Here is an 18,530-nt window from a genome sequence, read left to right on the forward strand (position 1 = left end):
AGAGTAAACATGAGGCTGGGAGAGTGGGACCAGCCGGGGCCAGCTCACCACTACAGCCCGTCACACCTACCCTTGCACCTACCTAGGCACCAGGTACCTTTGTACCTGGGCATACTTACCATTGCCCGGCACTGCTACTGGTTGCTCCTCCAACAGCATCCTGCCTACTCCCCACGACCCCTGTCTCCCGTCTTCCGTCCCAATTTTGGCCGACTCACTCGGCCGAAGCTTATTATCACACCAGCTTCCCTTTTGTCTTCGGATATTACTTTGTCGCTCTTAGTTAGAGCAGCCATTCAGTGCTGGCTGGTCCATCTTCCAGCTCAGGCTCTTTCCCAACGAGGACGATACTCCACTCATGATTGGGGCCCATCTCATGGGGGCTGACTATGTACAGTCCATGACGTCCCAAGCCTGCATCATATGGATCGTGATGCCCGCAGCCTTGCACTTTTCGCCAAGCCACTCTTCTGCGACAGAGAACCTGTCCAGGAACCATGGGAGCGGCAACAACGGCGTGCTCAGGGGCTTCCAGAAGTTGTCCCAATGGATTGGCACCACATGCTTCGGGCCCAGCACCTCAACAACCTCCTTCCAGTACTCGTCCCTGAAGTCGGCCGACTGCTTGCCCAACACCCCGACCCCCAGGAACAACCAGTCCACCTCTCCTACCCCGCCGAATTTGTCCTTCACGTAGTTGGCGCTCGGGTGCACAAATGCTCGGCGTCCTCGGTGCTCTACCAGAAAGCTGTAGCATCTCCCAGTCTTGAGCGCCTTGAACGGCGTCGGCATCGCGAGCGGGCCCTCGATGTCCCCCGGCGCCACGTCCCCGGGCGAGTGGATCCCCTCCCACACCCTCACCCGCAGCGCCCCGTAGTCCAGCACCGCCCCGTCCCTGGCGAGCACTATCTGCCCCTCGGGCACGCCCTGGCCCCTGCCGAGGTTGTGCAGCGACTCGGAGCCCACCAGCCTCGCCCCCGTCCGCTTACACACGAGCGGCGCGTCGAGCGCGTGGTCGAAGTGTGTATGGGCCACCAGGACTGCGTGCAGCGTCCGCGAGTCTGACTTCGGGCTCGTCTCTGTCTCCATCTCCGCCTCGGCGACCCCCAGGCGCGTGAGGCTTTCCGCGACTATCTTCTCGTCAGGCTGGATCTTGCCCAGGAACACGGGCAGGTACGACGGCCTCGTGAAGAAGCCGTCGATGAGGATCGCGTCCTGGCCGGCCGAGAAGAGGATCGTGCTCACCCCCACAAAGGTGGCCTGAAGTGGAGGCGGGTCGGTCATGTTGGGCTTTGGCAGATCGAAGTAAGGCTGAAAGCAAAGCTGAGGGAAACGCTGTCAGTGGCGTGAACCATTTCAGCAGGGTTTAGCAGGGGCAGGTCGAGACGGACGACATGTGAAGTCCTGATAATCGCCTCCCTTCCAGTCGGAAGCTCGATCTGATATCGGCTCTAATCCCAGCTTTCCCCGCGCGGCACTGGTCGCACTACATTATTACTACAGCCGACACTCTGAGTGTGGCTTCATCTGCTGTGACTGCGTCAGGCAGTCTCTGCAGGCGGTGGTTTCTGAGCAAGATTCTCATTCGGTTGCCCTGGCATTTTGTCTAGAAGATAGACTCAAGTTCGGCTCCTAGCCCAGTGATGTATGCAACGCTCCGAGATCCAAGCGTCCATCGCTGAACCCAGTCTTACAATCCCCTGACAGTCTGAACTTCATTCAGAATGGAGTTGAGACTAGCGACTCACTAGGCACTCTGTGCTCATGGGTGGGATGCACCGTCATGTTGACATTGCCAAAAAGGGAAACACCACATCTACCGGCTTTCAACGACCACTCTCAAGTGCTCTAGTATGCACAACTGCTGACTGAGTACTTTTTGCAGTTCCATTGCCGGCAGGTGCCTGCTCGTTCGACTGCAATGCTAGCGCCGACCAGAGTGAGAAAGGGAGCTCAGAAAACCCAAGCTAGACGGCACCTGACAGTCGAATACGAACGTCAAAAGCCTCTTGGCTTAACGCACCAATGCGGTGTGCTCTGCACTTAAGGATGTGGCCATAAACAACCACACAGCGACAAGAGCAGTGATTACCCCTCCCGTTTTTCCTTCCCCTGTTGAAGATCGTCACGAGACTCGCCGATCCCTCCGCGAGTTTTTCTGCTCTACTTTTTTCACCGGCACCCAGAAGCTGGTCAAGGACTAAAACAGCATTTCGTATCCTAATGCGTTGACCGCACTCTGCAGTCTGCCTGACACATGGCGATTTTGAACTACAGGTGTGCGTGCCCGGGCTCGTACCGAAGCCCGACCGGCAGTCTATTCCGTGGCGTATCCATCCTTTTCTGCGGGATCGAAACCGAGACAGCCGGTCTGACCTCAGACCTCATACCTCAGACCTCTGTCATGAACCGACGGGAGCATGCAGTCGTGTAGACTAACCGCGCCCGGGACGAGCGCTTGACGACAAGTGCTGTCTCCGCCACCAAGCAGCGAGCCAGCCTGGCTCGCTAAAATTTTCAACAACCTGTCTGAGACGGGCTGTCCGACTTCATCGTCAACGATCTTTGTTGGCGGTAGCTTACCTCTGGCCATGGAATCAACAGGCCCGAGTCGGTTAACGACGCACGCCCAACTCGTCATGTGAGGAGCGGAAGGTATGCAATGCTTCGTATTGTAGGTATCGTACCTGTAGGTTCGTCACTTCCTCTTTCCTCTCCTGGACGTTGTGTGGTATCGTCCTGGATTCCTGCACGCAGGCGGTCTACATATAAATGCAACGTCCGCCCTCTCCTCTCCGCTAAGGGCTTTTCTCAATCTCGCTCCACTCAGTGCAGTGTCGATCATCGTCAGATCACCAGAACATATCTACTATTAATCTCTAATCATTGCCCCCTTCTGCCCATTGTGCTCTCCATCCCCACGTCCTCCTCCTCCTCAATCAGCTTACATCGTCGAAATTTGACGTCATCGTATCACCATGAAGTTGATCCTCTCCGCCCTCCTCGCCTTCACGCTCTCAGCCGTGTCGGCGCAGGATTTCAACACCTCTGCCCCCTTCACGCTGAAGCTCGAGAGCGACAACGACGACATTAACGGCCAATATCTCGGCGCCTGCCACGCCGGCGCCGCCATAGAGCAGCTCTGCCTGGACGGCACGGACGGCACCCCGGTCAATTACAACACATTCACGCTGAACGTCACGTCCAGTGGCACCGGGCCCCTCGTCTGGATCCTCCAGGGCTCCGGGTTCAACCTGAGCTCCGGGCTGTCGTTCTCGCAGACACTTTACAGCAACCTCGCCGTTCCCTGGTTCACGCCGTCCGTAAGCTACGACTACGTCGGGTTCGACGCCGACAACAAGCTCTTCATCTACTCCGGGTCATACGACGAGAGCACCTTCGTGGCTGGCCAGTACCCTAACGCGACAGCACAGAAACCTTTGTACCAGGTGAGTTACAAGATTCATTTTCCCCAAAACCTCCCATGTGTGTGTGAGGGCACCTGGCTGACTCTGCTAAGTGGTATGCGTGCTACACATACACCGGCTACTACTACAATGCCCTTGCTTGGGCCACCACGGGGGAGCCGATCAACCCGACGTGTGAGGCGGTCAACGTGACCCGCACTTTTGTCTAAGACAGCAAGCGAGTGCGCAGTTAGGAGGGGCCTAGGCAGCTCTCGTGGGTTCGCTGGCCTTCGTTCTGAGCCTTGTGCTAAGCAGAAGCTCCAACTGTATTGGGAGGAGTGTCATATTTGGGAGTGACAAACATGGGTGGGATAATAATGAAAACAATGAGTACATAAGTAGACAAACATGTTTGATTCACAGGGGATCACGGTCTTCCCTGGGAATGATTCTCTTCACCAGACTCTGTTCATGCCGTGTCACGCCGAGATGCCAGGGCCCTCACGCCACGGTCTGCCTTCTTGTTTCTGCCGTGCAGCCGTGTCAGATCATTTCTTTTGCCCGGGCCGCTTCACTGTGCCCAAGCCGCCGTGTCTCAAGCTGACACGCCCTTGGCTCGCGGAATCATTGAATCAACAAGCAAATTTTTAAAGTTCCAGGTCTCTCATCCAGCCGCCATGTGGGAACGCAGACCTCATGCACGTTGCGATACCGTCATCGAGGACGCCACATACCTTACTCTGTTTCATTCAGGGGTAGGAGGCGTGGGTATAGGAGCGCCTCTGTAGTACTCTCAGCCTCCTGGCGATAGTGCCGTCCCTCTCTGGAATTTTCTTCAATGCCGCATTTAGTAATCGTCGTTGTCGATGACGAGGAGGCGAGAGACGCGTGACATCCACCACGAGGTCCCGGCTCTCTGCAACTTCGCCGGGGAACGTGAAGGGAGAAGCGGATGATTTCCATGGCCGTGCGGATACAAAATTGAACATTCCCAAGTTGTGGTCGTCTGTGTTGAACGCGTGGACTCTGTAAAACGCCGCAAAAGAACAGGAATGGGAATTCAAAATAAAATAAAAGGACTATGCAATGTCTTTCAAAGGCAGCTTGGATGGCCCCGAGAAGCCACGATGCGAGAGTCCTTACAATGGATCCGTATAGATCGATCCATGTTCTGAAGCCGTCGGCTTAAAACCTGTTTCAAGAGGCGTAGTCATGTGCACGACGGCTCAAGAAAGACCTCTGAAATTTTTCATATCGCGTGGGCTTCATCGTGGCCAACAACAGGCCTGAAGTGTTACCAAAAACAACAGCAGCAATGTAGTGTGTGAGGAGTTCCCAGCATAGCACGTGGTAGAGAGAAAGGAGATTCTGTGGGCCAGATATATCCGCCGTACAAGCAATGAAGGCATCCATAAATGCAAAGTTTAATAAAGGTTATTGATCTGCTCCAAAGCTACGGTGAGATGAATGGGATGTTAGATATTCGTAATTACATCACCGGCAGCGAATAAGTCAACCCAATAATACCCCCTCTTATTGTGGATTTCTGAACCAGAGAAGGTACTGCTTTCAAATCCTCGCTCATAGGCAACTTGCCTGCGCATAGTCACATTAAATTTCCACCGTCATGATGTCTCAGCCATGAAACTACCACCACCATTGCCATATTCTAATTGCTTCTTTTCCAGACTCTCCAGCGACGCGGTCTATGCTTGCCTCTTTAGGTGTCGATTCTTTCTTTAATACACATAAACACCTCGATACCTAGGCCTGCTTCGGAGATACATGTGTCCGGATAACAACACAGTTGTTTTAGACAACAGCAAGCGGGGTAGCCAGCTCCCGTCGGTGTCCAATACTAGGGAACTGGAAGCTCATTGGTTAGGAGGGGTCCTGTATCACAGTGATCTCTGGAGATCTTCAATACTAATGTATACAGTCAGCAGTGCCCAGGTGCCCAGGTGCCCTCAGCCGTCGGCAAAGGTAGCCTGAAGTTGTAGGAGCAATTGATGTTCCAAGTTTCTCGACGTCGTACGGTGGGGTTGCTCTTCTTTCCCTTGTGACATCTCATTATCTTTCCCACCACTGCACTGACCGCAATTCGGAAACCACCATGGCCGAACGACTCGCAGATGAAAAAGCCGTTGGTCTTCGAGTCCCAGAAACGGTCCACAATGAGTATAGTGATCAGGACGTAACAGACCAGGAACGGCGGAGCGAGAAAGCACTTATCCGCAAGCTTGACTGTTTCATCGCGCCTGTCATGATGTTATTGATGCTCATTAGCTATTTGGACCGCGGCAACATTGGATTTGCTGCGACTCAGGGCATGTCGGCGGACATCCGCCTCAAGGGTTCCGAATTGAATGTATGTATACACCTTATTATACACCCGGGTCGATTTTATTGTATCGGAATGCCGCATGTTAACAACGCAATAGACCGCAGTTTCGGTGTTCTACATTTTCTACATCCTCGCAGAATTTCCTACCTCCATCTTGGTCAAGCAGCTCCAATTCAACCGAGTCATTCCCACTATCACCTTCTGCTGGGGAATAGTATGCCTCTCTACAGGTTTTGTTCAGTCGTTTGGCTCCCTTGTGGTGTGTCGTATATTCTTGGGGTTTTTCGAAGGTTGCCTTTTCCCTGCTATGACCTTGTTTCTTTGTAATTGGTACAAGCGCGAGGAGCTGGCTGTCCGCATAGCGTTCCTCTTTAGTAAGCCAACATGCACGACACATCTGTGAGGGGAAGTCTGACGAATTCACAGTCGCGTCAGCTCTTTCAGGAGCCTTCGGGGGCTTGCTGGCCTGGGCCATGCTGGGTATGAATGGTGTGGCCAATATGCCAGGGTGGCGATGGTTTGTTTACTCTGCCATTTAGAGCCAGCCATGCTCCAGTTCAGGACTGACCTCAGACCTAAGGCTCTACATTATCGAAGGCATAATTACAGTCGCTTGGGCTGCATGTTGTGTCTTCCTCGTACCGAGGGACTCTGAGACAGCCTATTTCTTGAATGCCGAGGAAAAGCTGCTCATGAGAAAACGCGCCGAGGAAATGGCGTCCTATAGTGGAGGATCGGGTCACTACGGGAAAAAAGACATCATGGAAGCTGCTAAAGATATAAAGAGTTGGGTGCATGGTGTGATACAGATCGCGGTGGTAACTATTCTGTACGGTGAGTAGTGTGGCTACGTCCTAAACGATTCGACGCTGGAAGCACAGCAGGCAGGAAACTAGAGCTGACCGATGCAAATCAGGTTTTGGCACGTTCCTCCCCATCATCATCAGACAAGGTTTCCGCTACTCTCTGGTACAAGCCCAGTATCTAGTCATCCCCGTCAACCTTTGGGGTGCGCTGGTCTACGCCGTGGGTGCAGTGCGTTCAGACAAGTACAACAAGCGTTTCCTCCCGATGATCATCTGCGCACCTTTTGGCATTGCAGGCTATGCGATTCTTCTGTGTGAAGTGTCACCTGCCGTCCAGTACTTTGCCACTTATCTCATCGCCACAGCTTGTTTTCTGTGTACCGGAGGAAATATGTACGAAATACCCCTCAAGCACACGCTTAGTTGCATAAGAAGATATAAACAACATTTAGCTGACAGCTTGAGTCATTCAATATAGTGCATGGTTGTCTGGTAACTGCGCTCCTGACGGAAAACGAGCTGCGAGCTTGGGCATCTTATTAACCTTGACGAACATCGGTGGCGTTGTTTCAGGGCAGATCTACCAGACCAATGCCGCCCCTAAATTTACGCTGGGTCATGCGTGGTCTTTGGGATGCCTGGCATTTGCATGGCTTGGATGGTGGGTGGTGCGGTGGATCTATCTCAGACGTCAGGCGGGTAAGGATCAAGCTACAATCGAAGGAGTCGGTGTAATTCCAGAGAAGTATACAGATCGTTCGCCCGAGTTCAGGTATCAGATATAGACGTGCTTGTTGACAAAGCAAGAGAAAACACTATATCAAGTGAGTTGGGTAATGGGCAGCCACAATGCTGCAGTCTCAATGTATCTACTTCATTAGCCTATCTGACTCATTAAGGGTACTGAAAAAGTGATTTCGAAACCTGTTTCACCATTGCAAGAATCTTATCAACGGAAGCTGCGATAGAACGGCTAAAAAGAAGAGGAGGGAAGGCAAAGTCCGCACAATTACTGGGAGGATAGCTCAAAGAGCCTGTTCAATTCATCTGGAACGGGAAAGATCCATGAGCCTTGATTATATGACAGAGGGGTGTCTATAGCTCGCTCTCTAAGAAGAAAAAGCCATGGGAATGGAGAAACTGTCTGGTCATATCAAAACAGCAGCTTTGGTGCCTTCTTAGGACAGCCGACACGCAGTCTAACGATGAGTTTAAGTCGACCTGCATGTCACGACAACAAGAGTAACCCGTGAAAAATTGAATTAAGACCAAGACAGAAGAGGTGGATATCAAGGCGGCCGAGTCCCGCTCAGAGTATAATTCCGGTCCGGGGGCAAGAGGACCTTGCGTGCATTTCCCTAGCATGCTTGGTCAAGCACCGGGGCGTATTGAGCGTCCGAATTCCGCGACGTAGAGTCAACATAGGAAAACCTTGCTTGACTCAAATTCACTATTGTCCTACCGTATAAGACGACCGTTTCCATACGCTGCCAGGATCTGGAGGGTATCGCCCAGATGCGGTCAGAGCCGTGCCCAAAAAGTCAGGCCATATTTTGTGTGGTTTCAATGAGAAGCACACATAAGTCGGGTAATCCAGTCATCGATGATGAGATCGAAACATTTTTCCCAGAGACAAGATCCGACAGGCTATGAATTTAGTGTGACGAAGAGGGTCCAAGGCACTGGCCATGACCGCAGGGCTCTGTTGCAGAAGCGGTCTTGGTCTGAAATTCCCAGCGGGGCCAATAGACTCAATTGATGAGGCTCTCAACGAAGAAACCATCGAGTGTACTTAACTGTCATTGAACCAGTGGACTTTTGCATATGATATGTGCTTAGTTTGCGGTTCAATGTAGAGGTCGATCCTGAGTCTAGGTGAGTGAAGTCCCGGGGGGCCAAGCTTTCTAAGCGGGAAGCACCCGATTAGATAGCGCAAGCTGAGGTAAAGATTCTGAGCGTCACTCATTTTCGCCAACCCCAAGCTTCGCGACAGCGCCTTGACCCCCATACATAGCAAAACCAAGCCACAGCAGCAACACCAACCATCGAAGCAGCCATGGACTCCTCCACGATCGACCAAGCCGATCTCGACAGGCTCACCGACAAGGACAAGCAGGATCTCCGCCAGTTCATCCAGAACGAGCAGCAGCGAACCCGGATCCAGGCCCGTATGCGACCGCTCTTCCTGCCCCAATCCCGGTGCAAATTGTTCTCTCGAGCTAATTGATTCTTCGCGGGCAGAATCACATGATCTGACGGAAACGTGCTTCAAGAAGTGTGTCACTGGGGCCTTCAAGAACGGCAAGCTGGACAAGGGCGAGGAGGCATGCCTGACGAACTGCGTGGATCGATTCATGGACGTCAGCATGCTGGCCGTGAGGCACCTGCAGAGTATGCGCCAGGGCTAGAAACATCACCGACAGAACGAGATCCGTTGAGTCACCACGATAATACACAATAACACTATACAATATCGGGTGTGCAAGGAAAACCTCACAGAGACGGCTGGGGAACCACGGACGGATGCTTAATTTGAATCCAGGTCATGTGTTGCCACAAGAGCCTTGTGTTTATAGAAGATACGGCGGAGCACGTAGAGAATCTCTCTAGATGGGCCAGGCATTCTGGCAGCATGCATGTAGAGGCGCACTATCATGAGAGGACATGGACGTGTCAATTCATTCAATTGGTATACCCTTCAGAACCCTTTGACGCCGGTAGATGCCATAATCCCCTCCGTTTTTTTATTTTGGTATCTGTAGACCCTCCCAAATCATTGCAATAGCCCACTTCCCAGAAGTCAATTAGACAAGGGCCAGCTTGGTGGCAGCGATGTCGAGAGCATCAACGTCGGGGGTCAGACGGGCGTAAGCCTTCTTCTGGCCGTCAGGACTGTAACCGCATGTTAGTGCTACATTCTATCCTGGAGTGCGAAGGCCGATGTAATCTTACCGGATGAGGGTGTTGATCTTGACGGTGTCAATATCGTAGAGCTTCTTCAGGGCATCCTTGATCTGAGCCTTGTTGGCCTTGACGTCGACGATGAAGACGAGGGTGTTGTTCTCCTCAATCTTCTTCATGGCGCTCTCGGTGTTGAGAGGGTGGACGATGATCTTGTGCTCATCGAGACGAGGAGCGTGGTGGATAGCCTTGCGGGGGAACTTGGGAGTCCGGGGCAGAGACAGGGTCTTCGGCTGGCGGAAGGTAGTCGAAGTCCTGACCTTGAGCTTCTTGTGGGCGTGAACCTGAAATACAGATGGTTGATCAGCATGTGTCTCCCCATATGATTGACCTCTGCGCTGCCAGCGGAGATGCCAGTCGATTACTTACGCCCTTCAAGGCGGCCTTAGCGGCGTTCTTGGCCTGGGTCTTGCCCTTGGAGGTGCCTGTTAATAGAATGAGGCATCAGCAATCGCCCTTTCCGAGGTGAAAGAACTCGCAAAATCTGCTGCTGCTGGAATGCATCGTCGCCTGAGGGAGGGGTCGTGCGATCCGAGGTTGTCGTGCGTCTGCGGTCGGCGGAGACCTCGCCCTCAGGGTGGAAGCGCCGGCAACATCATCTCGAGCGAATGAGAAAATCGATCTCAGGGTGTCGAACCTGTCTTAGAGGGAGCCATTTCGAATTCTCTGCGGAGGGATGCGTCGTTGAATTCGGGGTCGTGGGGATCTGAAGGGTCGTTGATTGTCAAGGTTGGGAGAAGGTCTGGGAAAAGTTTTGGACTTGAGTTTGGCCGACGCAAATGGTGGGCCGAGGTGCGCGCCAGCTGGCGGCCGGCTGGTCACCTAGCGGCCATCCTTGTTCGTCACTACGGCTCTACTCTTAACCATCAGAACTTCACCGCAACACTTCGTCTCATTCAATACAGGAAGGCGTTTTCTGATTTCTTTGCAAGCGTCTCGAAAACAATAATGGGCATCAATAAGAAGAAAAGGCCAAAACTCAACTTGGCTGCTGGCCGGCCGCCAACTGTCCAGAAGCCCAAGTCCATCTCACGGAAGGCAACCAGGACGCTCATCAACCAAATCCACACCCTGGAGAAGAGGAGGAAGCAAGCGACTCAGAACGGTGATGAAGCTACAGCAGCTTCCATAGCCTCTGAAATTGCTTCGCTCGGCGGTATTGAGAAGTACCAGCAGGCAAGCCTTCAAGGCCAAAGGAATGACCGTGGGGGAGACAGCTCCAAGATCTTGCTGGACTGGCTGAAGCCCATCGAACCCGAGCTCCAGGCCCTGGCAAATTCCAAGTCACCACGTCGTCTACGCATGCTGGAAGTGGGTGCACTGAGCACGACGAATGCGTGCTCTCTCAGTGGCTTCTTTGACATTGTCCGCATTGACTTGAACAGCCAGGCAGAGGGAATCCTACAACAGGACTTCATGGAGCGGCCTTTACCCAAGAACGATTCTGAACGATTCGATATCATCAGTCTGTCATTGGTGCTCAATTTTGTCCCTGAGGCCGGTGGCAGAGGTGACATGCTTCTCCGCACTCTCGACTTCCTTCACCCGCCGTCACGCTTCAGAGACGGGACGAATGCAGGGCTGAAACCGCACTTCCCAAGTCTTTTTCTCGTCCTGCCTGCACCTTGCGTCTCGAACTCACGCTACCTGGATGGGGACAAACTCAATGCCATCATGTCATCTCTTGGCTACCAGGTGACGGAATCCAAGACTACCCAGAAACTTGTCTACTACCTTTGGACGCGGCATGTCGACAGCCCCCCACTCCTGCGGACAGGCGCAGCCTTCACCAAGAAAGAGCTTCGCTCGGGTGCTTCACGCAACAACTTCGCTATCGTTCTCAAGCAATCATCGGAATGAACGGAAGGAATCATCTCTACGCATTCACAGTTTCTCTGATATCTTGCAAGCCGCGTCAGCTGTAGAACAACCTCTACGTCTTGATAAGATGAAATGGAGTTCGCGCTACCATCCTGGAATGGAGCTGAAGGAACGTCACGGACCCTGGCCAGACCTCCGCCGTAAGTTATTACGAGACAAACCTTCCCAAATAGACCTTCGGTCATAATTTGCTCTCCGCGTCCAACAGTCCGGGAAGCTTGGCTACGAAGCTTTCGCCCTAGCCGCCAGAGCGTTTCCGCCCTCTCGTCCTCGCAACGTGCAGGCCGGCGGAATTGACCATTCTCGACTTCTGAATGATGGGAACGCCCACTTGTCAAGCAGGAGCCAATTCCAGCAGCGGGTGATGTTGCATGGCTTTGACTAGACTTCTTTCTTTACGAAGCGGGCATGGCTGCCATGACTGCCATGGCTTCTTCGCATTCAGACGAGAAATGGACTCTGGCAAGATTTGTCGTTATTTGCTTGTGGCGGTCAGCAAGATCAGTTGTCACATCGGATGGCCAAGCCCAAAATGTTTCATACCGTCTTTGCACTGTCTTGTACAGTCCGCACAGTACGATGAGATGTCATCGAGGGAAAGGGAAAGGGGTAGCCGGCCTCCAAGAGAACTGAGTCCTGGATCCCCCAGTCCCAGAGACCTGGGACGTGACCACCAAGCTCTTGTCATTGGGGCTTTGCAGAGACGGGCAAAATAACGTGCTCGACTGCAGCACAGACTTGAAGTCTAATTCCAGATGTGACGTCCAACCACTCAGAATGGAAATTGGGCACACGTCTGGGGTGCCCGGCGAAGCAATCGATCAAGTGCTCGTCAGCCGTTTCCTCGTTGACACGGTGAAGAAGACGTTAACTTTCGGACATCGCGTAGGCTACCGTTCCCGGCAAGCCATCAGGAATCGTCACCAGGGACTGGGCTGAACTCGTGGGGCGAGGTCGTCTGGTGGGTGGAAATGCCATAGTTGCTATGCTTGGCCAGTCTAATCCGTCGTCAGGTGTCAGTCCGTGAAGCGCATGTGCGATGTTTGATGAGCAATTTGGCGATGCTTACAATGCAGTCACCAGGATCGACTTGGAGTATAGAGCGCAGCAAGGAGACTGTAAGCTGGAAGTGGCCGATATGAACTAACTAGCAAACGTTTCCTCGAGGCCATCAGGAGGAATGCGCCCAGAGGGACGGGCTGACACCAGCGTGGTTGGTTAGGACGTCAGGGCGGACCGTCAGGGCGGATACTTCCCGCTGCTTGCGGAGCGGACGGACGCCGCTTGGGTAGGATAGAACTAGAGAGCAATGCTCAAACTGGTGCTGCCATTCCCCTTTGACCGCGACCTTTTCGTCTGAAAAGTCAATAGTTGAGACAGCCACACTTTCCAGACTGCTGCAAGAGGCAGGGAGAGATATGCAGCCCCATGGGCTGGACGAGACACCGCTCCTCACGCCGGCACCTCTAGCATCGATCTTCCTGCAGCCACCAGAGTCCGCTTCCAGCTTTCGAACCGCGTGCGCGAGGCCGAGTGCTATGTAGCGCCGGTCCCAGTTCCCGCTATTAGCCAGCGCCGTCGCCGGTCGCCGACACTGATTATGGGGATTGAGGCCCGTGATCGAGGAGTGCAGCGCTCCCGTCTCCTAGTCAGGCGATGATAGCCTCATCCGCGCACGATGATGGGACGATGAGCACGCATCCCATCCCCCCTGGTCCGCCCGGGAGCTCTGACCTTTGAACGACCCCCATGGGGCGGTTGAGAATGAGGGGCATTGGCGAATCAGGGACGTGCCCGGCGAGTAATGGTGGTCCAGGTGACCGGGCGATCGAAACCGGAACTGGGAGCTGGGGGAGAATTGGAAACGTAGGGACCTCACCTTGTCTTACCCCGGATATTGCCTTGGAACACGTCGGCGATCTCTGCGCCCGTTTGCGGATTTATTGAGGTCTGTCTGGGCCACGTTTCGGTGGCACGATGCTGACAGTTTGGGTTACGGGTTTGGGGATATCGGTGTTGTTCGAGTATGGTTGGCAACCGAGGTTCAAGTGCTCGGCGTACATACTTGTACGCCGTATAGTTGACGATTGCTTAGTCACAGCGTACCGCTGAGACTCCAGGGGTTGGCTTCATGGGTATCACAACACTTACTAGTGGTATAGACATCAAGCCTGATCTAATACTGTCCCATCACAGCGCTTGCAGACAGAATCTGAATATGTGTTGTCAGAGCTGCAGTGCAGTGACGACATCATATTTTCCCACCGTATTGGGGGGACAGCGTTCAGGAGGCAGTGATACGTTATGCCACTGGTGTGTATTTGGGGAAAGATCTTCGATTCCGGAGAGGGAGGGTAGAGCTGATGACATTATCTACAGCCTTCATCATTTGTCAAAGACACAGTTGGTGCCATCCATTGCAAGGGAAGGCTTTGTTGAAGTCGCCTCGTCCCGGATACTGAAGGACGATCGGAGCCATCAAGCTCGGTAGATTTCATTCAGGCTAAGCTCCCAGTCAAGAAATCGCATCGAAGCTGCTGATGACCCTGTGGTGCTTCTCAACATCCGCCGGCAGGTCAGAGTTCCCTGGTCTTTGGACGACGAAGCTCCCCATGCCAGCGGCCTTTGCCGCCTCAACCTCCTTGACATTGTCGCTCAAAAACAGCCAGCTGCCGGGAGGGTAGCGGTCATGAGCGGCCGCAATCTTCGCATAACTTGACCCTTCCGTCTTCAGTCCAGCATTGACCGTGTCAAAGTAATCGGAGATGAGGGGGTTCAGGTCAGCCGGCTCAGAGTTGGTATATCTGAACAGCAGTTTCTGGGCTGGCACAGACCCGCTGGAGTAGATCATGATCTCTAGGCCCCTTTGCTTCCATTCCCTGAGCTTGAGCGGGACGTCGTCAAAGAGCGGTGCCTTCAGTTGGCCAGTCTTGTAGCCACTCTCCCACAAATATCCCTGCAGGGCCTTGAGATACGAGACTTTGATGTCGCGAGCCATCAGGTCCTGCACATGAGCCTGGAACGCCTCGGGCGAGGCCTTGTGCTCTGTTGGAAAGGCATCTCTGTAGGGAACGAATTCTGGGTCGTCCCACTTCGACTTCAAAGTTTCAGGGATGGCCTCTAGGGCATAAGGGAACTAGGTAGTGGTGGTCTCGTCAGTGAGACGATCGCCCGTTGCTGCCACTCTTCCAAGCTGGAGATCGTCGCCGGGGCGAACAAAGAGGATGATGGAGCACTTGCTGAGCACGAGCACTGTCGTCTCCAAGATGTGACGCCAACTAGCACCCGCCCATCAACGGTCCAAAGAGGGACACTTGCTCCAACGTCAAGGCGGGAACGGAAAGGATGGGTGACATCCCATAGGCCTGGTTTTTTGGGGGCAGGTCGCGTGCATGCAGATGGAGCAGGAAAACGGAGTCGACTGGGGACGAGAAAGGGAAGATCAATGTGCCCACCAGAACAGCCTTTACGAATGAGATTGGGCAGACGGTACCCTCTGTCAAAGATGCTCATCAGCTCATTTGTCCCGGCTAATGCACTGCTGCATCTGGATTTGGGCACGCATCGCTGATGCTGACGACTGGCGACGGAGCTTGGATGAGAAAAGTGGTCGAGGGGAGGTGGGATACTGCATCTAGCAAGTCATGAGCCCGCAGGAAGCTCGAGAAGAGTAAAGATGTGCGGGTTTCTGGTGTCGGGAGTAGGATGCAAGTTCCCTGACTGCCGGACTGGGAGCCGGCGTTGGAACCTGCAGGAGCTGGTGCCTCGTCTGATTTTTTTCCTTCTTTCTTTGTTCCTTACCGATGTCTAGCAAGACGACCTTGACGGAGGCTAGTTCCGCCATGGTATCGTTTCAATGCTTTAGATGCGCTAACGAGTCGATGCTCTGGCCTGGCGCTTTCCGCGGTGGAAAAAGCCTTTAAGGTGTCGACGGGATGCAACACAGCAGGTGAGCAGCCTGTCGGCCGAAAAAAATGGTCGACGAGAGGGCGTAAGCTGAGCGGTGAGAAGGCAAGCTCCCTGGTTAGAGAGGCCTTAGGAGGCTCAAATATGGGAGTAGAATTGCCTAGGCTATCTAGGTTGCTTGAAGAGAAAAAAATTTTCCGTCGTTGTGCAGCGGCAGACGCGACGTTTGCAGACTGTGATGGTGTCGTGGGCGTGTCTAGGATGAGACCTTGCCGTTGTAGGCCGCACCAGCACCTGGCGCCATCATGGGTAAGGGGAGCTCCCAAGTACAGCACAGCAGTTTTCTCGGACTGGAAGTGGCCGGCCCCCAACGAGCGGTAAGGGCAGCAGGAGGCCAGTGCAGCCCAGAACCCCATCCCCTGGGAAGCTTGGGATGGTAGTGCCGATCTACTGTATCTACCAACCCCACTATCACGCCTTGGCGGGCTGGTACAGTAGGGGGCAGGGAAAGAAATGGAGCACGGATATGCAACCTCTTCGTCAACAGCACAGATGATGACAATTTTCCGATGGGACTGATGGGGACTGCTGTTTGTAGTTGACCGTCTCCTGAGATGTGTCTCCACAGTATAGACGCTCAATCGCTACGGTATCGCCAGGCTCGGACTGCATCTGGACAATAACAGCAGCACCACCACCACCATCATCACCTCGAGCAGGCAGAGTAGGCAAGCTAGGGAGACAGACGGTCAATCAACGGTCAAGAAGTTTGGTACCGTTCTGCCCTACTGACCGACTCGAGCAAGACTAGGTACAGTATTATTTACGCGAAAGGGTCTATGCATTAACCATCGATGGAGCTAGGCCGGCTTCGTGCAGTCCCACGTCCAGCCAACCGCTTCAGGTTGCACGGCAGTTACATTGAAGCAGAGCAAGACGAAGCGAGGGCGAGATGGCGAGATAGCAACGCAGAGATCTGCCCACCACCGAACGGGCACCCGGCCACTGCCACTGCCACTGCCACGGTAACGGTTCAACACCAGCCTGACCAGCCTTCCGGCTTGCTGCAGAGTCAGCCAATCCCGGCCAACCCAGGCACCTCGATGCTTTGGCAAGACATCCAAGCGTACATCGTACAGCACTAGACAGCACTTCAAATCGGAACTCAAGTTTGTCCGCCGTACAGTACGATCACGACAGTGACAAGCGCGTGGCGAGTCAACAAGCCTTTTCGGCATCGTAACGTGTACGAAACACAGCATCAGAAATCGTCATGGGCGTGGCCAGACCCGCGAGATTTGCCCAGGTTGCAAGGTACGGTGTGACAGGCGATGCGCTTCAATCCTGCGCCCTTGGTCAACCTGCGGCCGAGACAACCAATGATCAGTCACATACATCAGCGTATACGTCTCATAATAAAAGTATGGGCTGGAATTAAGCAGTAGTAAACAAATGCGGGTTGGGTTCCTGACCACAAACCCTGACCGCCAGAACGTCAAACCCGTTGCAATCTCAGCCAAGGCCAGCTGTGACTTGCCTCGCTCGTCACGCCCCGAGACGGCCCATTGTAGGACCCAGCAGCTGCTTCCAAGGGCCAATGAAGCCGTTCCCTCCCCCCGACGCGTCTAGCAGAGCTCCTGCACGTTGCGATATTCTGCCACCTCTCCGCCGGGCTGACCTCCTGAGCAGCCCAAGAGCGGCCGCGGTAGTGGTCTGGCAATCACGGAAGAACATAAAGAAAGGCTCAAACATGCAGGCGGCTGAAACGCAGTAACGCAGCGCAGGCAGATCGCATGTATCGCGATAAATGCCACGAATCCGTTTTTGCGATACCGATAACGCCGTTGCATTCCTTTGCCCCCTACGACCCAAAGGTTACGACCGTGAATTGGTGGGGGGGTGCGCTCTGATAGCTCGCCGCTATAGCCTCCTGCCTGTCAGGAGCTGAGGTAACCAAGCTGCCATGGCATGGGGCCAAGCTGCACGCGAGAGCCTAGGCGTCCGTCCGATAGCGGCTCCGGCGCCTGTCACACGGCCTGAAGGATGGGGTCTAGACGCTGGGCCAGTCTCACTCTTGCAAATGTGGCGGCCCGGGATTCATCGACGGCACGACGGCGCAATCGACCAGAAGACAAAGGAATCGATTAAAGACTGCATCACGCTCAATGGACACAATTCCCGCCCGTCCACCATCCCTTGGACGTAGCAGAGGACAGAGTGTTGCAAAGTGAAGCTCCGCAGTGGCGCCATAGCTTCGTCGGACTGACGGGTCTGGTGACCTCGAGGCCGCGAAGAATGGCTCGACGTTCTGCGCTGGGTGGGAGAGTTCATCATCAAGCGCGCCTCTCGGGAGCTTAACTGGGCCCCTGGAAGCGAACGGGGGCTTCAGGCCCAGCTCGGTGCCCGTTTTGAGAGCGTCGCCTTCGGGGCGGTCGTCCTGGACCAGCGTTTCGGAGCTCCATCCCAGTCCGCATTATTGCCGCTAGCCCTGGCATGACGAGATTGACGATGAGTTACGAGTTGATGTGGGGTCCATAATAGGTCACGATGGGACGTGGCCGGGTTTGATTGATTTCTGCGGTTCCTGCGCCTGGAAGTGCATTGATGGAGATTGAATTCAGCCACCTGTTATTATTATTCTCGGACTGCCGGTGACGTACTGCGAACTACCCTCTGTGTTTGTTGTTGCAACGCCTGGCCAACTCGTGCTGCCTTGTTGTCTCTGGTCAATGGTCATTCCATCCATCCGCCATGCACACACACGCATGGAAAGACAGTTCGGCGGTCTCAAATCGTATCATCACGGAATTCCAACCTTGTTGCTATCGGCAATCTCTATCTGAGACGGCTGACAGAGCAGCTCCCGCCTTAGTGGTCATGTTCAAGCGGTTGGAACGCATGCAGTGGAAAAGGAGTACCTGAGCTTCAACCAATAAGGGGGGCGTGCCGACCGAAGTGAAACGGAATTGCATGGGGGCATAAGTGGTGGGGGATGTGAGCTCCCCATTGCTCCCTCTCATCTTTGGTCCCCTAGGCCCCCAGACAGCCGAGAGCCAGAGCAAGCCAAAGAGGATCCGGATAACGTGGCTTCTTTGCTGTCCTTGATCTGCAGGGACAAGAACGGGGGGCGCACGCGATACCTGGAGGCCATGCCGCGAGGGTTGAGCATAGATAGGCCCAGCCTCGCGCAATCTGGTCCGGACGATACTCCAAGCCGTGGTCTCG

The 18,530-nt window shown here is 54.0% G+C and overlaps 7 protein-coding genes across 7 annotated transcripts; 4 read left to right on the forward strand and 3 right to left on the reverse strand.

Annotated features, from left to right (window-relative positions):
• Nucleotides 1-387: 387 nt before the first annotated feature.
• J7T55_009637 (uncharacterized protein) lies at nucleotides 388-1,284 on the reverse strand (the record flags this gene model as incomplete). Its single annotated transcript, XM_053132715.1, has 1 exon — nucleotides 388-1,284. The coding sequence occupies one exon, from the start codon at nucleotides 1,282-1,284 to the stop codon at nucleotides 388-390; it is 897 nt and encodes a 298-aa protein (XP_052989468.1).
• Nucleotides 1,285-2,978: 1,694 nt separating this feature from the next.
• J7T55_009638 (uncharacterized protein) lies at nucleotides 2,979-3,637 on the forward strand (the record flags this gene model as incomplete). Its single annotated transcript, XM_053132717.1, has 2 exons — nucleotides 2,979-3,449; nucleotides 3,521-3,637. The coding sequence occupies 2 exons, from the start codon at nucleotides 2,979-2,981 to the stop codon at nucleotides 3,635-3,637; spliced, it is 588 nt and encodes a 195-aa protein (XP_052989469.1).
• A 1,883-nt stretch (nucleotides 3,638-5,520) lies between these two features.
• J7T55_009639 (uncharacterized protein) lies at nucleotides 5,521-7,342 on the forward strand (the record flags this gene model as incomplete). The annotated part of the gene is made up of 7 exons (XM_053132718.1): nucleotides 5,521-5,775; nucleotides 5,849-5,965; nucleotides 6,089-6,125; nucleotides 6,178-6,268; nucleotides 6,332-6,585; nucleotides 6,668-6,934; nucleotides 7,131-7,342. The coding sequence occupies 7 exons, from the start codon at nucleotides 5,521-5,523 to the stop codon at nucleotides 7,340-7,342; spliced, it is 1,233 nt and encodes a 410-aa protein (XP_052989470.1).
• Nucleotides 7,343-8,613: 1,271 nt separating this feature from the next.
• J7T55_009640 (uncharacterized protein) lies at nucleotides 8,614-8,965 on the forward strand (the record flags this gene model as incomplete). Its single annotated transcript, XM_053132719.1, has 2 exons — nucleotides 8,614-8,725; nucleotides 8,799-8,965. The coding sequence occupies 2 exons, from the start codon at nucleotides 8,614-8,616 to the stop codon at nucleotides 8,963-8,965; spliced, it is 279 nt and encodes a 92-aa protein (XP_052989471.1).
• Nucleotides 8,966-9,361: 396 nt separating this feature from the next.
• On the reverse strand, nucleotides 9,362-10,174 carry J7T55_009641 (60s ribosomal protein l23a; the record flags this gene model as incomplete). The annotated part of the gene is made up of 4 exons (XM_053132720.1): nucleotides 9,362-9,449; nucleotides 9,510-9,802; nucleotides 9,888-9,943; nucleotides 10,156-10,174. 4 exons carry the CDS (start codon nucleotides 10,172-10,174, stop codon nucleotides 9,362-9,364), a joined length of 456 nt encoding a protein of 151 aa, XP_052989472.1.
• A 292-nt stretch (nucleotides 10,175-10,466) lies between these two features.
• J7T55_009642 (uncharacterized protein) lies at nucleotides 10,467-11,378 on the forward strand (the record flags this gene model as incomplete). The annotated part of the gene is made up of 1 exon (XM_053132721.1): nucleotides 10,467-11,378. The coding sequence occupies one exon, from the start codon at nucleotides 10,467-10,469 to the stop codon at nucleotides 11,376-11,378; it is 912 nt and encodes a 303-aa protein (XP_052989473.1).
• Nucleotides 11,379-13,914: 2,536 nt separating this feature from the next.
• On the reverse strand, nucleotides 13,915-15,243 carry J7T55_009643 (uncharacterized protein; the record flags this gene model as incomplete). Its single annotated transcript, XM_053132722.1, has 3 exons — nucleotides 13,915-14,535; nucleotides 14,855-14,895; nucleotides 15,201-15,243. The coding sequence occupies 3 exons, from the start codon at nucleotides 15,241-15,243 to the stop codon at nucleotides 13,915-13,917; spliced, it is 705 nt and encodes a 234-aa protein (XP_052989474.1).
• Nucleotides 15,244-18,530: the final 3,287 nt, after the last annotated feature.

Source organism: Diaporthe amygdali (assembly GCF_026229845.1).
Source record: "Diaporthe amygdali strain CAA958 chromosome Unknown NODE_32_length_550834_cov_65_698784, whole genome shotgun sequence".
Taxonomy (NCBI): domain Eukaryota; kingdom Fungi; phylum Ascomycota; class Sordariomycetes; order Diaporthales; family Diaporthaceae; genus Diaporthe; species Diaporthe amygdali.